At 30.6% G+C, this 14,086-nt stretch overlaps 1 protein-coding gene across 1 annotated transcript; it reads left to right on the top strand.

Annotated features, from left to right (window-relative positions):
• Positions 1–5,202: 5,202 nt before the first annotated feature.
• LOC111701382 (uncharacterized) lies at positions 5,203–8,575 on the top strand. The gene is made up of 4 exons (XM_023472646.1): positions 5,203–5,407; positions 5,767–5,848; positions 6,934–7,035; positions 7,677–8,575. Exons 1-4 carry the CDS (start codon positions 5,382–5,384, stop codon positions 7,959–7,961), a joined length of 495 nt encoding a protein of 164 aa, XP_023328414.1. The 5' UTR covers positions 5,203–5,381; the 3' UTR covers positions 7,962–8,575.
• The last annotated feature ends 5,511 nt before the right edge of the window (positions 8,576–14,086 follow it).

Genomic DNA, 14,086 nt, shown 5'->3' with positions numbered 1-14,086 from the left:
CTATGACATAACCTTATCTTGTTTTGTTATATAACCCATGATATGTTCAATTATATTCTTATGAGAATGTTGATCATATTTTAATATCATAATATGTGTTATGAATAATTTTATGATCTTGATTTATCTCTAATAAATCTTACTTTAAAAATGTTATCTACAGTCTAATGACGCGATGCACTAGCTGTATAACTGTCATAACCGAATATTTAACACTAAAAACAGTTTCCAAATATTTGAAAGAAATTATTTATATCCTCCAATTCTAGAAAGTGAATATCTATATTTATAAAATTTAAAACAGCCTGCAAACATAAGCGTTCAACAATAAAACGTATTTTTGTAGATAAATTAGATTAAGTTTAACAACATTGATCAGATTAATGCTATAAGGGCACACATTGTCATCTTTGCATGGAGGGTCATTGGAAATCTGTAGTTTATTGTAGAACTTTTTTACATTTTATGTCGTCGTTATTTAATAATCTAAATAAATAATTTTAAAAACTTATCCACCCTCAAAGTAGGTGTTTTGAATGTCGAATTTGCGCTCAAACTTAGGATTTACAGATCTTTGAAAAGTTTAATATGTCTCAAATGAAACCGAAAGAAGTTTTCCACAACACTGCATACTCAACTATCTTACATAGCCGGTCACTCCCTTTAAGGATTCGCGCTATATCATACATACATTTAATCTCTCGTTCAAATAGATTATAGTACAATAGACGGCAACGTAGAATTTGTACACACTTGGAGCTGAATTCTCACGTCACAAGTGTCAACTTAGTTTTTGTGTCAAATAAAATTATTTTTAATAGTGATAATTTTAGAATAAAGTGCTTATCTTACAGTAAAATAAGTGAAATTTTATGTGTTCTTTATTTTCTTTTTTACACGTTTTTACGAAATCCAACATTTAAAAAAATGTTCTGTTTTCGTTTTTACCGTTATTTTTTTTTCAAAAAGGGCTAATCCGTTCCATTTTAAGAATTAACGGTTTTTTGGCGTTCGTTAACGGACACTTCCGTTAATTTTCGAAAACCTCCGTTCCATTAACAGAACTTCGCCCAGCCCTACTAGCTTCCCATTCTGCATTTTTCTGGTTATCACTGTAGATAGTTTATGTTTAAATAGGCGAAACTTTCCTTTAAGGAGCCCCGGGATACAGACAGGAGGAGACAATAAATGATATCAGTGATTGGACTTTTAATCCTTCAGCGCTTATACCTAACCTAGCGAATATTAGGTAAACTTCAAACTTTAAGAACATGTTAGGTACTTCCATTAAGTGGCAACTTCCCAAGGGTATTTTCCCAAGTGGCAGCTTCTCAAAAGTGCAATTTGCCATGCGGCAACTTCCAAAGTCTGTCTTCGGCGCAGCATGTTCTTGGCGTGGCGTTCGGCCCCCTAGCCCATCATAGCCATAATGCTCGGCCCTCACTGCAGCCTGCAGCGCCTCAGAGGGCCTAATCTAACCTTTGGGAAGTTGCCGTTTGGAAAATTCCACATTTGGAAGTTGCCACATGGGAAGTCTCCATGGAAAAAATGCCTTTGGGAAAGTTCCTAACACCATTCTTGATCTTAGGATGAGCTAAATTATGTTTAACAGTTATCAGATCATATTTTGTCTATTTGAGGTTGGCACTCTTGTATTGTGGATACCGAGATCAATGCTTTATCTCAATCTTTTGATAATCTGCAGATTAATTTAATCTTTATTCGATATCCCACTTGGTAATCATTCCTTGTATGGAATGAATAACTTAAATAAAGAGATAAAATTAAAGGTTCCCACATTCAATATTGAGATTAATCCTTTTGGATTAAAAGTATTCAATACAAAAGTTCCCAGCTCAGATTATATTTAGTCTTCCGCATTATGTTCATTTTACAGAATACTATTAATTATGTTTAGTATACCGGATTATGTTTAGTATTATGTTTAGTATACCGGATTATGTTTAGTATACCGGATTATATTTAATATACTGGATTATGTTTAGTTTACCGGATCATGTTTAGTATACCGAATTTTGTTTAATATACTGGATTATGTTTAGTTTACCGGATTATGTTTAGTATACCGGAGAGTGGATTTCAGCTACCTGACCTGGTCGGATTGACCAACCAGCTGAACCTGACCTTGGGCAGCGTAGCACTCGGCGCACTACCTGCTGCTGCCGGAGGTATCAATCAGGAGGTTGATAGTTATCTACCTGCCCTACCACTTACCAGCCATAATTAACTCCTTAATGAACAAACAATATGAGACGCTAAAGATGGCCCAAAACTCTTGTATTCAAGGATGTGCCATAAAATATAGTTTTTTTAAGTTATTCACTATTCACAGCAGGTTATTTCAACTTTTATCGAGACAATCTATAAGTCTTCAAATGATAACAACTCCTTACCAAAGTGCAGGTTATAAACGTTGAAATTAAAAAAAATCTATCGAGGGCTTTACGAGAAATTCGATTTTCATTTTTTTCTTCAATTCTCCCAAAAATGCGAAATTTTCGCAAAATAACAATTGCGAAAATTTCGCTTCGTCTCATCAAAATTCTCTTCGTCAACCATTTATTAAAATAAAGGAAGAGAAATTATTAATTATGATATTATAAAACTTCTAATGTTGAGCTCTTAGAGCAGAGAATTCAAAAAGTTTTTCTGTGCAATTAATTGTTGCATTAACAACACTTATGGTTTTCGCGGATTACTTTTGTTCGCGAAAATTGTTTTCGCGAAATTTCGCTTAATTCTTTTTTTTCACGAGAGTTTTCTTACGCTTGAAACCTTAATTACTAGGTCGTCAATAAAGTTTTATTTTTTGAGTTTAAAAAAGTATTTTTCCCTTCATATTTTCTTATCTATCAATTTTGACCATATTTTAAAATACATGGAAATAACAAATTCAATTTTTGAGTTTCTTAAATTGCACTTGGATTCTGTTCTTACATTTTATTCTTTATTTTAGTTGCATTCATGATTAGTCAGATAGCGCCCCTTGCCTTTGGTAAGCATTTAAATACAATAATCATACTAATAATGATAATAATGATCATAGTGCTAATAATCATGATAATAATAATAATAAAAATAGTAATGAATATTAAAATAACAATAATTATTTTGATAATAATGATAATGATAATTATAATAATAATGATAATCATATCGATAAAATTTTAAGTATTTGACAATTCAAGGTTGTATAAAAAGAACATAAGGCCTAATATAAAAGTCTAGACGTTTAATTCTAAATAAATTTGGCATCTTTAATTCTTGGCAATTCATCCCTGCAATTTAAATATAAACTATCTTTATCCTTTACACCTCGCGTTGAGTTAAAATTACAATAATAACATTTTTCAGCATAATTTACTTAAATTTTAATTTTTTCATTTTATAAAACAATCCGGTACTTTGGGGTAACAAGAGTGATCCAGGGTGGATATTCATCCATATAAAGTCTTATCCTTTTGCACATACACACGATCAAAATATGAATTTTACAAAACTCAAACATTAAAAAAACTTTATTTACTCGCGAAGTTTTTTGTTCTGAACCCTGAAGGAGATCTATTTTATAAAGAAAAATACCCATATGATTTCACATTTCTTAAAAACATAATTTCATAATTTGTATTATCTGTTTAGAATAATCTGTTCTCTTTGCCTGGATTATCAGATATTGAAAGGAAACTTTTATATTTGTCTTTATCATTCACTACCTTGAAATTTAAAACCTAAAAGAATGGTGGTTTAGGTTTACAGCTAAAAATAAGCGCTTTTTTATCGCTACTAACCTTACTTCTATCTGTTGCGTATATATAAACTATATAAGAATGCGTCGAAAAATAATCGATGGCTGTTGTTTGTAATATCTGAATGATTTGTTTGGAATTAAATTGAGCTGTTCACTATCCGTGTTGGATGTTGCAACTCTCTGAATTTGTGTGGACGCTACGTTCTTAGGTATGAGTCGTTCTTAACAATTTTCTCATCAGATAGAAGTAAGATTAGTAGCGATCAAAAGCGCTTATTTTCGCCGTAAGCCTATACCCCCTTTCATTTTTCAATAACACTCCCTTGAGAACCCGTGGCATTGCCCAAGAAACTCTATAATTACTCTCGCCGTTTATCCGTGCTTTGTCGGATAATCCTACTGATAATACAGATAATACATATAATACAGATAATACAGATAATACAGAAAATACAGATAATATTGATAATACTACAGATAATACAGATAATACAGATAATACAAATAATACAGATAATACAGATAATACAGATAATACAAATGATACTACAGATAATAACCAGATAATACAGATAATACAGATAATACAGATAATACAGATAATACTACTGTGATAACCAGATAATACAGATAATAGAGATAATAATACAGATAATACAGATGATACTAGAGTGATAACCAGATAATACAGATAATACGGATAATACTACAGTAATAACTAGATAATACAGATAATATAGATAATAATATAGTGATAACAAGATAATACGGGTAATACAGATTGCAGATAATACAGATAATACGGATAATAATTCAGTGCAATAACCAGATAATACAGATAATAGGGATAATACTACAGTGATAACCAGATAATACAGATAATACAGATAATAATACAGATAATAGATAATACAGATAATAATACAGATAATACAGATAATAATACAGATAATAACCAGATAATACAGATAATAACCAGATAATACAGATAATACAGATAATATAGATAATAATACAGATAATACAGATAATAATACAGATAATAACCAGATAATACAGATAATATTGATAATAATACAGATAATAACCAGATAATACAGATAATACGAAAATACTACAGTGATAACCAGAAAATTCTGGAATAGGAAGTCGACTTTTAAGCTCAAATTGCAACTTTAAATAGTACTATGAGCATGGGAATGTGGCAATTGTGCAGACCCATTTCACTTAATAAGTGATAAAATAACATAATAACAAAACTATTTGCTTTGTAACACCATCAAATGCATTTCAGTATTGCTTTAATGTCGTTTTCCTTTTCTATTTTTGGTTATCCCTGTATTAACGACTAAGAGTGGGTAAATTGTTTTTTGCTGCAATATTTTTTTAATAATACGCAACGACGTCTTGAGGGCTGTTGGCGTTGGCTGAATTCCAATATTTCTCACCCCTACTAAACGCTCCTGTTTACAAATTTATATTTAGTCTTCCGATTCTGCCATTTACAAACTACTGGTTCAGTGTGTCGTCATTTCAACTTTTCGTAATTCCTAATGTTTCATTCAAAATAAAGCTTCCTTGAAGTCGAGAGAACTCTTTGAAACGTCCGAGGATGAAAAAGAAAGCACCAATGGGAGTGTAAGTTTATTTTAAGACAATTTTTATTAAAGAGATAATAATGACAATGATGATAAAGATGATAATGATGATAATGATGATAATGATGAAAATGATTATAATGATGATAATGACGATAGATAATGATTAAAATGATAATAATGATGATAATGATGATAATGATGATAATGATGATTATGATGATAATGATAATAATGATGATAATGATGATAATGATGATAATGATGATAATGATTGATGATAATGATGATAATGATGATAAGGATGATAATGATGATAAGGATGATAATGATGATAATGATGATAATGATGATAATGATAATAATGATGATAATGATGATAATGATGATAATGACAAGGTTTGAAAGACTGGAGCAGAACGTTCAGGATTTTGTTTCTGATCCCCTTGGACAAATTACCAAAGATCTAGGATTGTCGCAGGTAGGACTAAAGTATGAATAAAACCTCTTAAATATTAAATTTACACAATTTGTCGTTTTCTTTATATTTAATTATAATTGTAAAATTATGCTTTTAAAGTGAAAATTTAAAGAAATTACTGATAGCACGGTCAGGATAAAATAATTTAGAAAAATCTGCGAAAAAAAACAATAATACTTAATTAAGAAAATGGTTGTTAAAGGGATTGAATTATTATTGCCAAAGAGAATATAATATATATTAGAGTGGAATTTACTAGAAAAAAGTGTAAAACGGCCATTTTGTTGTACTGTTTCCATACTGCATGTGTACTTCACATATTTGTGATATACAACTTTTTGGGCCCTGAAACATCATTTTATAGAAAATCTAAAATTAATATTAAAAGAAAACCAAATTATGAAATAGGCTGGTTTCATAATTGACCAATGATCATTTCACATAGACTCTATGCCTTTCACTTTACAAACGATGATTTTCCGTTATAACTATAAATCAAATGATGTTTTTTATTCACCTAATTCATTTTATAAAGTTAATTTAACAGCTTTAAAAAATTCGAAATTGAAATGGGTAGTCTAGAGAACATACTGTATTAATGTACTCTACTGCATATAATTTGTGAACATTTACATGATTTGTACACTTTGAACTCCCTTTCAGACTGAAAGGGACTGAAAAAATTCATACCGAGGGATTTTCTACATTCCACTCTAATATGTGTTATATTCTCTTTGATTATTGCATGATCGAGGTTGAATAAGATTATGTAGATGAGCAATGAGCATGTTTTAGTTTCTCCTAACTATTTTTTCCATTTTCAGTTTCTCTGCAAAGTGACTTACTCGCATTTCTTGCTTATAATAAACAAATATCAGAATTGAACAGTTTTTAAGTTAGAAAAACAACTGTATCTTCCACATTTTTGATCAGATTAGGGTGTTAGTACCGTTGTAATTCGAGTAATGCTATCTTTGCATAAAGGGGATTAATTGTCATTACGCTTACATAAATGATATAAGAGAGAGGGACTCAGAGCGTCTGAAAAATCGAAGAAATTAAAGAATAATTGTTGAATGGTTTAGGGTTGGGGTCTGGACAGGTTAATGAGAAGAATGACAGGGGACAGAAGATCTAGAAGACGTGAAGATGGGTTTAGAGGAGTCAACCAATACAGGACTGATCTGGTAAATTCTAAATTAAAGGGACTGATCTGGTAAATTCTAAATTAAAGGGACTGATCTGGTAAATTCTAAATTAAAGGGACTGATCTGGTAAATTCTAAATTAAAGGGACTGATCTGGTAAATTCTAAATTAAAGGGACTGATCTGGTAAATTCTAAATTAAAGGGACTGATCTGGTAAATTCTAAATTAAAGGGACTGATCTGGTAAATTCTAAATTAAAGGGACTGATNTAGACCACTAACTTTAATTTTTAGGGTGTAAGGGAGGATTTTCAATAAGTTCAAAAAGTATGTCAAAATTTTTTTCAAAATAGTTATTTTTACTTTCGACAAATATTAACATATGACACATGTTATTAAATCCATTTTTCAAGGTCTTCTTAAAAAATTAAGTCTTTGCCCTGTAGCTTAATTAATAAAAAAGTTCAAAACTTTGATGTTGAAAAAGTGAAGAATTTGTATAGTTCTAAATAAGCCATTCGTAAGTTATTAAGAAGAAACCGCAATCGTGATAGGGTTAATAAATATTGGATCGATATTCCTTTACTAACTTTTTAACTTTATAATAATGTTTGCTCGGGCTTTTTTTTGAGGATTTCAATGATTTGCGGAAAATATTTCTTGATAAAATTGTGTCTATAGTGGGAAGGCGGCAGTGAGGTTAAGAATGAGTTGCTCAAGGCTCCTTACAATGGTTACCAAGCAAGACCCGTAGGACTTGGAGGACAGGCATACCATGAAGGACAGGAAGGACAAGGAGGACAGGCAGGACTGCCCTATCAGACTTGGGACTACGACCGAGAGGACTACAGCACAGATCAGATGTATGAAAAGTCCAATTATGTTGAAAATGATCCTTCAAGATATCAAACAACATTCATGGACAACAACAGAGAGATAAAGAATCAAAAATACTTAAAGAAATAAAGGTTTTTAAAACCGTCAGAAGATTCACCAGGAACCGGATTCAATTGTTAGAAGTTGAACTATTTAGTTGTAGTTAAACCACTTATTCTGTGCGCCGGTTCAAGTTAAAGAGAAGGATCGTTAAACTTATTCTACTTAGTTTAACTTCTTCTTTCTTCTTGCATTGATTAAAAACAAACACAGTCTCTGGGGAGGGGAGGAAATCCAGCCACATTAATTTCTAGTCCGAGCCACATTGTTCTCATTTTCTCGTTCGAGCCACCTCGAAATCCTCGTCCTTCCATTATTACTTTTATGTGTATAATCCTCCAAGATAAAACTATTTTTTAAGAATGGGCCACGTTAGGGCATAAATGAAATTTTGAAGTTTTGTAAATCTAAAAAATAGTTTCAATTGCATTAAAGATTTCGAGTTCAATGTCCTTAAAAATGTTCACCTTTCTACGCGCATTTTCAGATATTCCTGGAGTAAAATGCCGCAAAGATTTTTTATTTTAGAACTTAAATTAGAACTTTAATTAAAGTGAAAACAATATAATTTTTCCGGGGGTTCCATGGAGAAAGTGATAGGCAGAGATATGCAAAATATTTTGCTATTTATTTTATATTGCGAAGGTTAGCCATTACGGAGTCAGAAGAGATTTAAGTTTTACCTAAGTAAAGTTTGACATCATTCCCATGGGTTTGAAGATTCCAACATGATGAGGTGGCTCGGCTAAGAAAATTGAGGAAAATGTGGCTCGGACGAGAAATTGTTGTGGCTGGCCTTCTTCCCCTCCTCTGGGAGTAGAACAAAAACAAAATTTTTTACAAAAATGTCCATGTTTTTTAAACAAAGATATAGGGTTTCCTGGTGTTTCATCCTTGCAACGAAAGGGCATTCAATATTTGCATTATTTAGTACAAAGATTTGCCTAGTCTAGTCATTGATAAAGGATTTGAGTCTTTGCCACGAATTCAATTTTTTTAATCCCTATATCTTTGCAACCTGATGATATACACCATTGATATTTCAAACTAAAATTATTTGATCTAACAGCATTCATAGTTTGAAATTTCAAAGGTCTACAAAATTGGGTTGCAGCGATATTGAAATTAGAAAATCAGAGTTTGTGGCAAAAGCTCAATTCCTTTAGAAACTCTTAAAACAAAAATCAAAGAAAATGTTACCTGTCCTTAAATAAACTATATTATTTTTTTATAAACTATTTTGTTATTTTATAATTTTTAATATTATTTTTATTATTGTTAAGCACTTATTAAAATTATTATCACTTATTTATTAATTTTTATCGCTCTGATCGATTTTATCTTATAAAGTGATAACTGTGGACAAATTGTGGACTTTGCACATTCTTTAATTTATTAAAAATACATATTTTTTCTACAATATGAAGACGACAGTTAGACTCAAGTTATTGTTTTAAATGATACAAAGGCCGAATATAAAGAATTATGAGCCGCGGCTCAAATATGGTTCGTTACACTAAAAATTGTATTCAATTTTTCAGGATTTAAGTCGGCGCTCAATTGAAATTGGTTTTTGGTGGATTTGAGACGCGGCTAAAATTCATTGAATTCGGACTCAGGGAACATTAAATAAATCCATTGTGCAATGTACACATGGACGAACTTTATTTGTTTTTAAACTATAATGGCAACATCAATTACACTTAAAATGTCTGAAGTATCGTTTTCAGTTCAATAGCTTTATGCATGCAGGTCTAAATGTGCATTCAATATACATAAATCAATATCCAAATAAGAGAGAAGACGAAATTTTTTCCACAGTTGTTTGGTTATCTCAGTATGTTTATTAGTATTGTTCGATATTTATTTTTGTTTTAATTTAATAAACTATATTTTCTATAAATTTTCTGTTAAAAACAGCAGAGCGATACAGATATAGATGGGCTTCTTTGGGCTTTTTTTATTTCTTTTTTTTCAATTTTTCAACAAAAAAAATTTGTTAGTTCTTAAAATTATCGTTAATTTTTCATTTATTTTGTTCGTTTTCTCACTGAAAAATCGTTCAGTAAAATCTTTCGTTCGATAAAATTGATAAGGTAAAAAAACTATATTTTTTTTCAAAAGCTTGTTAAAAAATTGAACATTCAGTAAAAAATTATTTTTTTTGGAAAATTTGTTCGTTTCGTAATAAACGATAGTTTTTTTTCAAGATTGGTCGAATTATTTTAAACAGTTCGTCTCTTTTTTTGATCGTTTTATAAAGCAATCTTCTTCGTTTAAAGCGATCGTTTTCAAAAATGTTTTTTGTTCACAAAAACAATGCACATCTCTAGTTACAGAGAGTCTCAATAATTATGGGAATTGAGAGACGATTTAGAATTAAAAGTATAATGCATCTATAAATATAAAGTTGTGATCTCGGTTTGGGTGTCTGTCTGTTTGTTTGTCCGATCATAACTCATGAACCCCTGGACCGATTTGCCTCACATTTTGAATGTTCTTAGTTTGGTTTTGAGATTCTTAGCTAAGTAGGTAGACTTTAATAGCGAAAACTTAGTTTCCCGGTAAAAACGTTCAATTGCGGGTAAACGACAGGAGTAACTTTTAGTAACCTTGGCAGCGCTGGGCTCCAAAGCTAGTTATTTATAAAACATATAGATCTCCGTCAGCAAGAGTTTTATTTATATAAACGGTATATAAGTATGTTTGTGTATAATCTATACTGAAAGTGGCTGAAATATTTGAGGAAACCCATTTTTTTAATTCACGGGCCCGGCGCACTTTAGCTATAGAAGGACCATTGTACTTTGTATTTATACAGGAATTTAGTCATTTCACTGAGATTAGTTATGGTTATTAATCTTTTAATAAACGAACAAAAAAAACAATCGTTATTCGTTTCGGTTTATATTGTTCAAAGCAAAAAAAACGAAAGGTTGAAACTACCGAACTGTTAGTTTTGAACTTTATTGACCCGAAAAACGAACTCGCGACGATATATTAAATTTTAGACGATCTCTTCGTTATTCGGTGTTTTTCTACGTCGTTAACGAAACAATCTGACAATTTTCATTCCATTCCTAAATATAAAAGTAAGTAATCATGAACATACAAATTCATAAATCTAGCGCAACATTCCAATATTTACATACGAACAGGTTTCCAAATAGACTGGATCCATTTACAGGGGGTCCCACATCATATTAGATCGTTAAAAGCTTTAAATTAAGATATTGGACCAAAAAGAAAAAGTTCAAAAGAGTTAATCATTTGCATATTAAATCAAAAATTATTTATGAAGACGAGTTCAAAATCTTTACTCACTTATTATGCTGATTAGGACACCCTGTTTATTTGCCATAATTATAGACCACCCTGTGATAACGTTTGGTTTATTGTGTATTCTAGCTATTTACATACAGGGTTACCCACAAAGGATGATACTGTGAAGACGACCCAAAACTCTAAAAAAATGTTTATTTATTTTTAGTTTCTGCATTCAATTAAGTATTTTGATGGTTTACTCAATTATTTAGCACAGAAATAACCCAGTTTTGGTCTACAAGGAACCCTGAATGCAAGAAAACGGACTAAAAGGAACCCTGAATGAAAGAAAACGGTCTACAAGGAACCCTGAATGAAAGAAAACGGGCTACAAGGAACCCTGAATGCAAGAAAACGGACTACAAGGAACCCTAAATGCAAGAAAACGGGCTACAAAAACCCTGAATGCAAGAAAACGGGTTACAAGGAACCCTGAATGCAAGAAAACGGACTTCAAGGAACCCTGAATGCAAGAAAACGGTCTTAAGGAACCCTGAATGCAAGAAAACGGACTACACAAATTCCGTACAAACTTATTTCCTTATTTAATCTCACAGGATACCGCAAAGGAATTAATCGTTAGGTCTGCATAATGTGGAGATCAATGGTAGATCTCGAAATTCACAACAAAAATCTGACTTCTGAACATTTTAGTGAAATTTTTTTTATGTCAATTTTTAATTAGCCAGATCGTCACCATTTTTTCAATCTGTCAATAAATACAGTTTTGAGGGACTGAAAAAAGCGCTATTCTCAATGGTAACTTTGAAAGAGAAGATAATTGATATCTTATGAGAAGACACACCTTTCAAGGATAAATACCGATGTGAATTGGAGATGTCACTCTTCAAATTGACGGTCAAGATAAATTAAGTGAATAGTCCCTTTAAACTAAAAGATAGATATATCTTTACTCTAATGGTTGAAAGAGTATATAACTGGAGGTTAAAAGGAAAATATAAAGTAAGAAATTGGCTGATTTCCTTTACCGATTTTCCAGTAGATTTCAGGCCAATTTAGACATATAATAGATAGATACATATACGTTACATAGACAGAGAGAAAACATATATTGAGCAAAAATAGAAGAAAAAAGAAATTAGATAACTTTGTTTTACGAAACAGTTTTTTCCTTCATAATTGTTCTTTCCTTCATAATTGTTCTTNACTTTTCCACGATGCATAATTACCGAGTTTGAGTGCATAGTCAAAGTTCAAAATCATGGATTTCGTTGGGCACGTTTTCAAAATTGGTTTTTTTTAAACTATTAAATAATGACGACGAAAAATAAAGTAAAAATTATATCAGTAAATTATAGTTAGATGTTTAGGAACATATTTCGTAAAAATAACTTTGTCAATAAATCAATGTTAGAATCAATTATTTCGTTTTCATCATTACATTGAATTTCTTATTTTCTCTGAATTTGTGAGAAGATTTCTACAAATTCTTCAAATGTCGCCCTTTTATAAAAATTCCAGAAAATCTGCAGAAAATATTTGTGAATAATCAGAGATTATAGAAACTAATGATTGAATAAAATTACTTATTTTCGATGATAAGATTAATTTTTATTTTCTCAACATGTTCCTTAACAACTAATTAGTTTACTGTAGAATTTTGTTTAATTTTTTTGTCGTCGTTATTTAATAATAAAAAACAATCTTGTAAACGTATCCACCCAAAAGTACGATTTTGAACGTAGACTTTACGCTCAAACTCAGGATTCACAGATCTTTAAAAAGTTTCATATTTCTTAAATGAATCCTAAAGAATGTGTCCACAATACTGCGTACTAAGTTCAACAACCTTACATAGCCGGTCTATCCCTTTAAGTTAAAGTTGAAATCTATACAAAGTTACTGTTATAACGTTATGACCTCGTTAACCTTCCAGTTTTGCGTCCAAGTATGAAACAAAACGGAACTGTTAGAAATTCAAAACTTTAATAAGTCTCAAAAACTTTTCAGAAAGAAGGAACTTTGATTAAAAATACGTTAAATTTTAAGGTTAATCCTCAGGAAAGCATCACCCCCCAGGGGATGTGAAAGACAATAGAATTTTGATTTTTCTAAAGTTTGAAAATTCTTGAATAAATTCAGCAAAATCAGCAAAATCAGCAAAATGTCATAAGAATATTTTTTCTTCAAATATTAAACCAAAGAGTTTTACTTAAAACTAAAGGGGCGATTAGGGCTCTATGAATACAAAGTAATTTTTATCACTTGGCTTAATTTTATTCAACGATCAATTATATAGATAGACACCGAACCATGGTGAAATTTGAATATCACCAAATGATGAGGTTTAATTTAACTACCATGAACCCATCTCTCATTGGTTTATTCTCTGAGACTGGACCAATAAGAAATTAGCTAATTATACAAACTCCTCAATTAAAAAAATTAATTATGTAGCTTAAATCAGTCATTTTCAAATGTGTTCAACTTAGATTGAAAAAGATCAGCTTATGTTTTGAGAAAATCTCAATTCAAAAGTTTTCTAGTTTGTTTCCAAAAGTTTAAAAGTTGTCAACTGAAGTTGCAAAAAAACAAAATAAAATACAATTTTTAATTTTCAAAGTTTACTTGTCAATTAGGGAACATTTTTATTCTGCATAAAGTACTTCTACTTGTACTAATGAGGTTGTTTGTTAAATATGAATTTATTCACTAATTTGGTCTGCACCCGTCAAAAAAGTTGTTTTTAACTTCATAGAATGTATTCTATGTGTATATAAAAACTTAAACTAAAACATTTTTTACTAATATTAAAAAAATAAAATATTTTTTTTTCTTCTTCTAAAAAAAATTGAGCACTGTATCAGTTT

Source organism: Eurytemora carolleeae, unplaced genomic scaffold, assembly GCF_000591075.1.
Source record: "Eurytemora carolleeae unplaced genomic scaffold, Eaff_2.0 scaffold154, whole genome shotgun sequence".
NCBI lineage: Eukaryota > Metazoa > Arthropoda > Copepoda > Calanoida > Temoridae > Eurytemora > Eurytemora carolleeae.
Note: the sequence above shows the minus strand (reverse complement) of the source record. Positions and strands in the feature narration are given on the sequence as shown.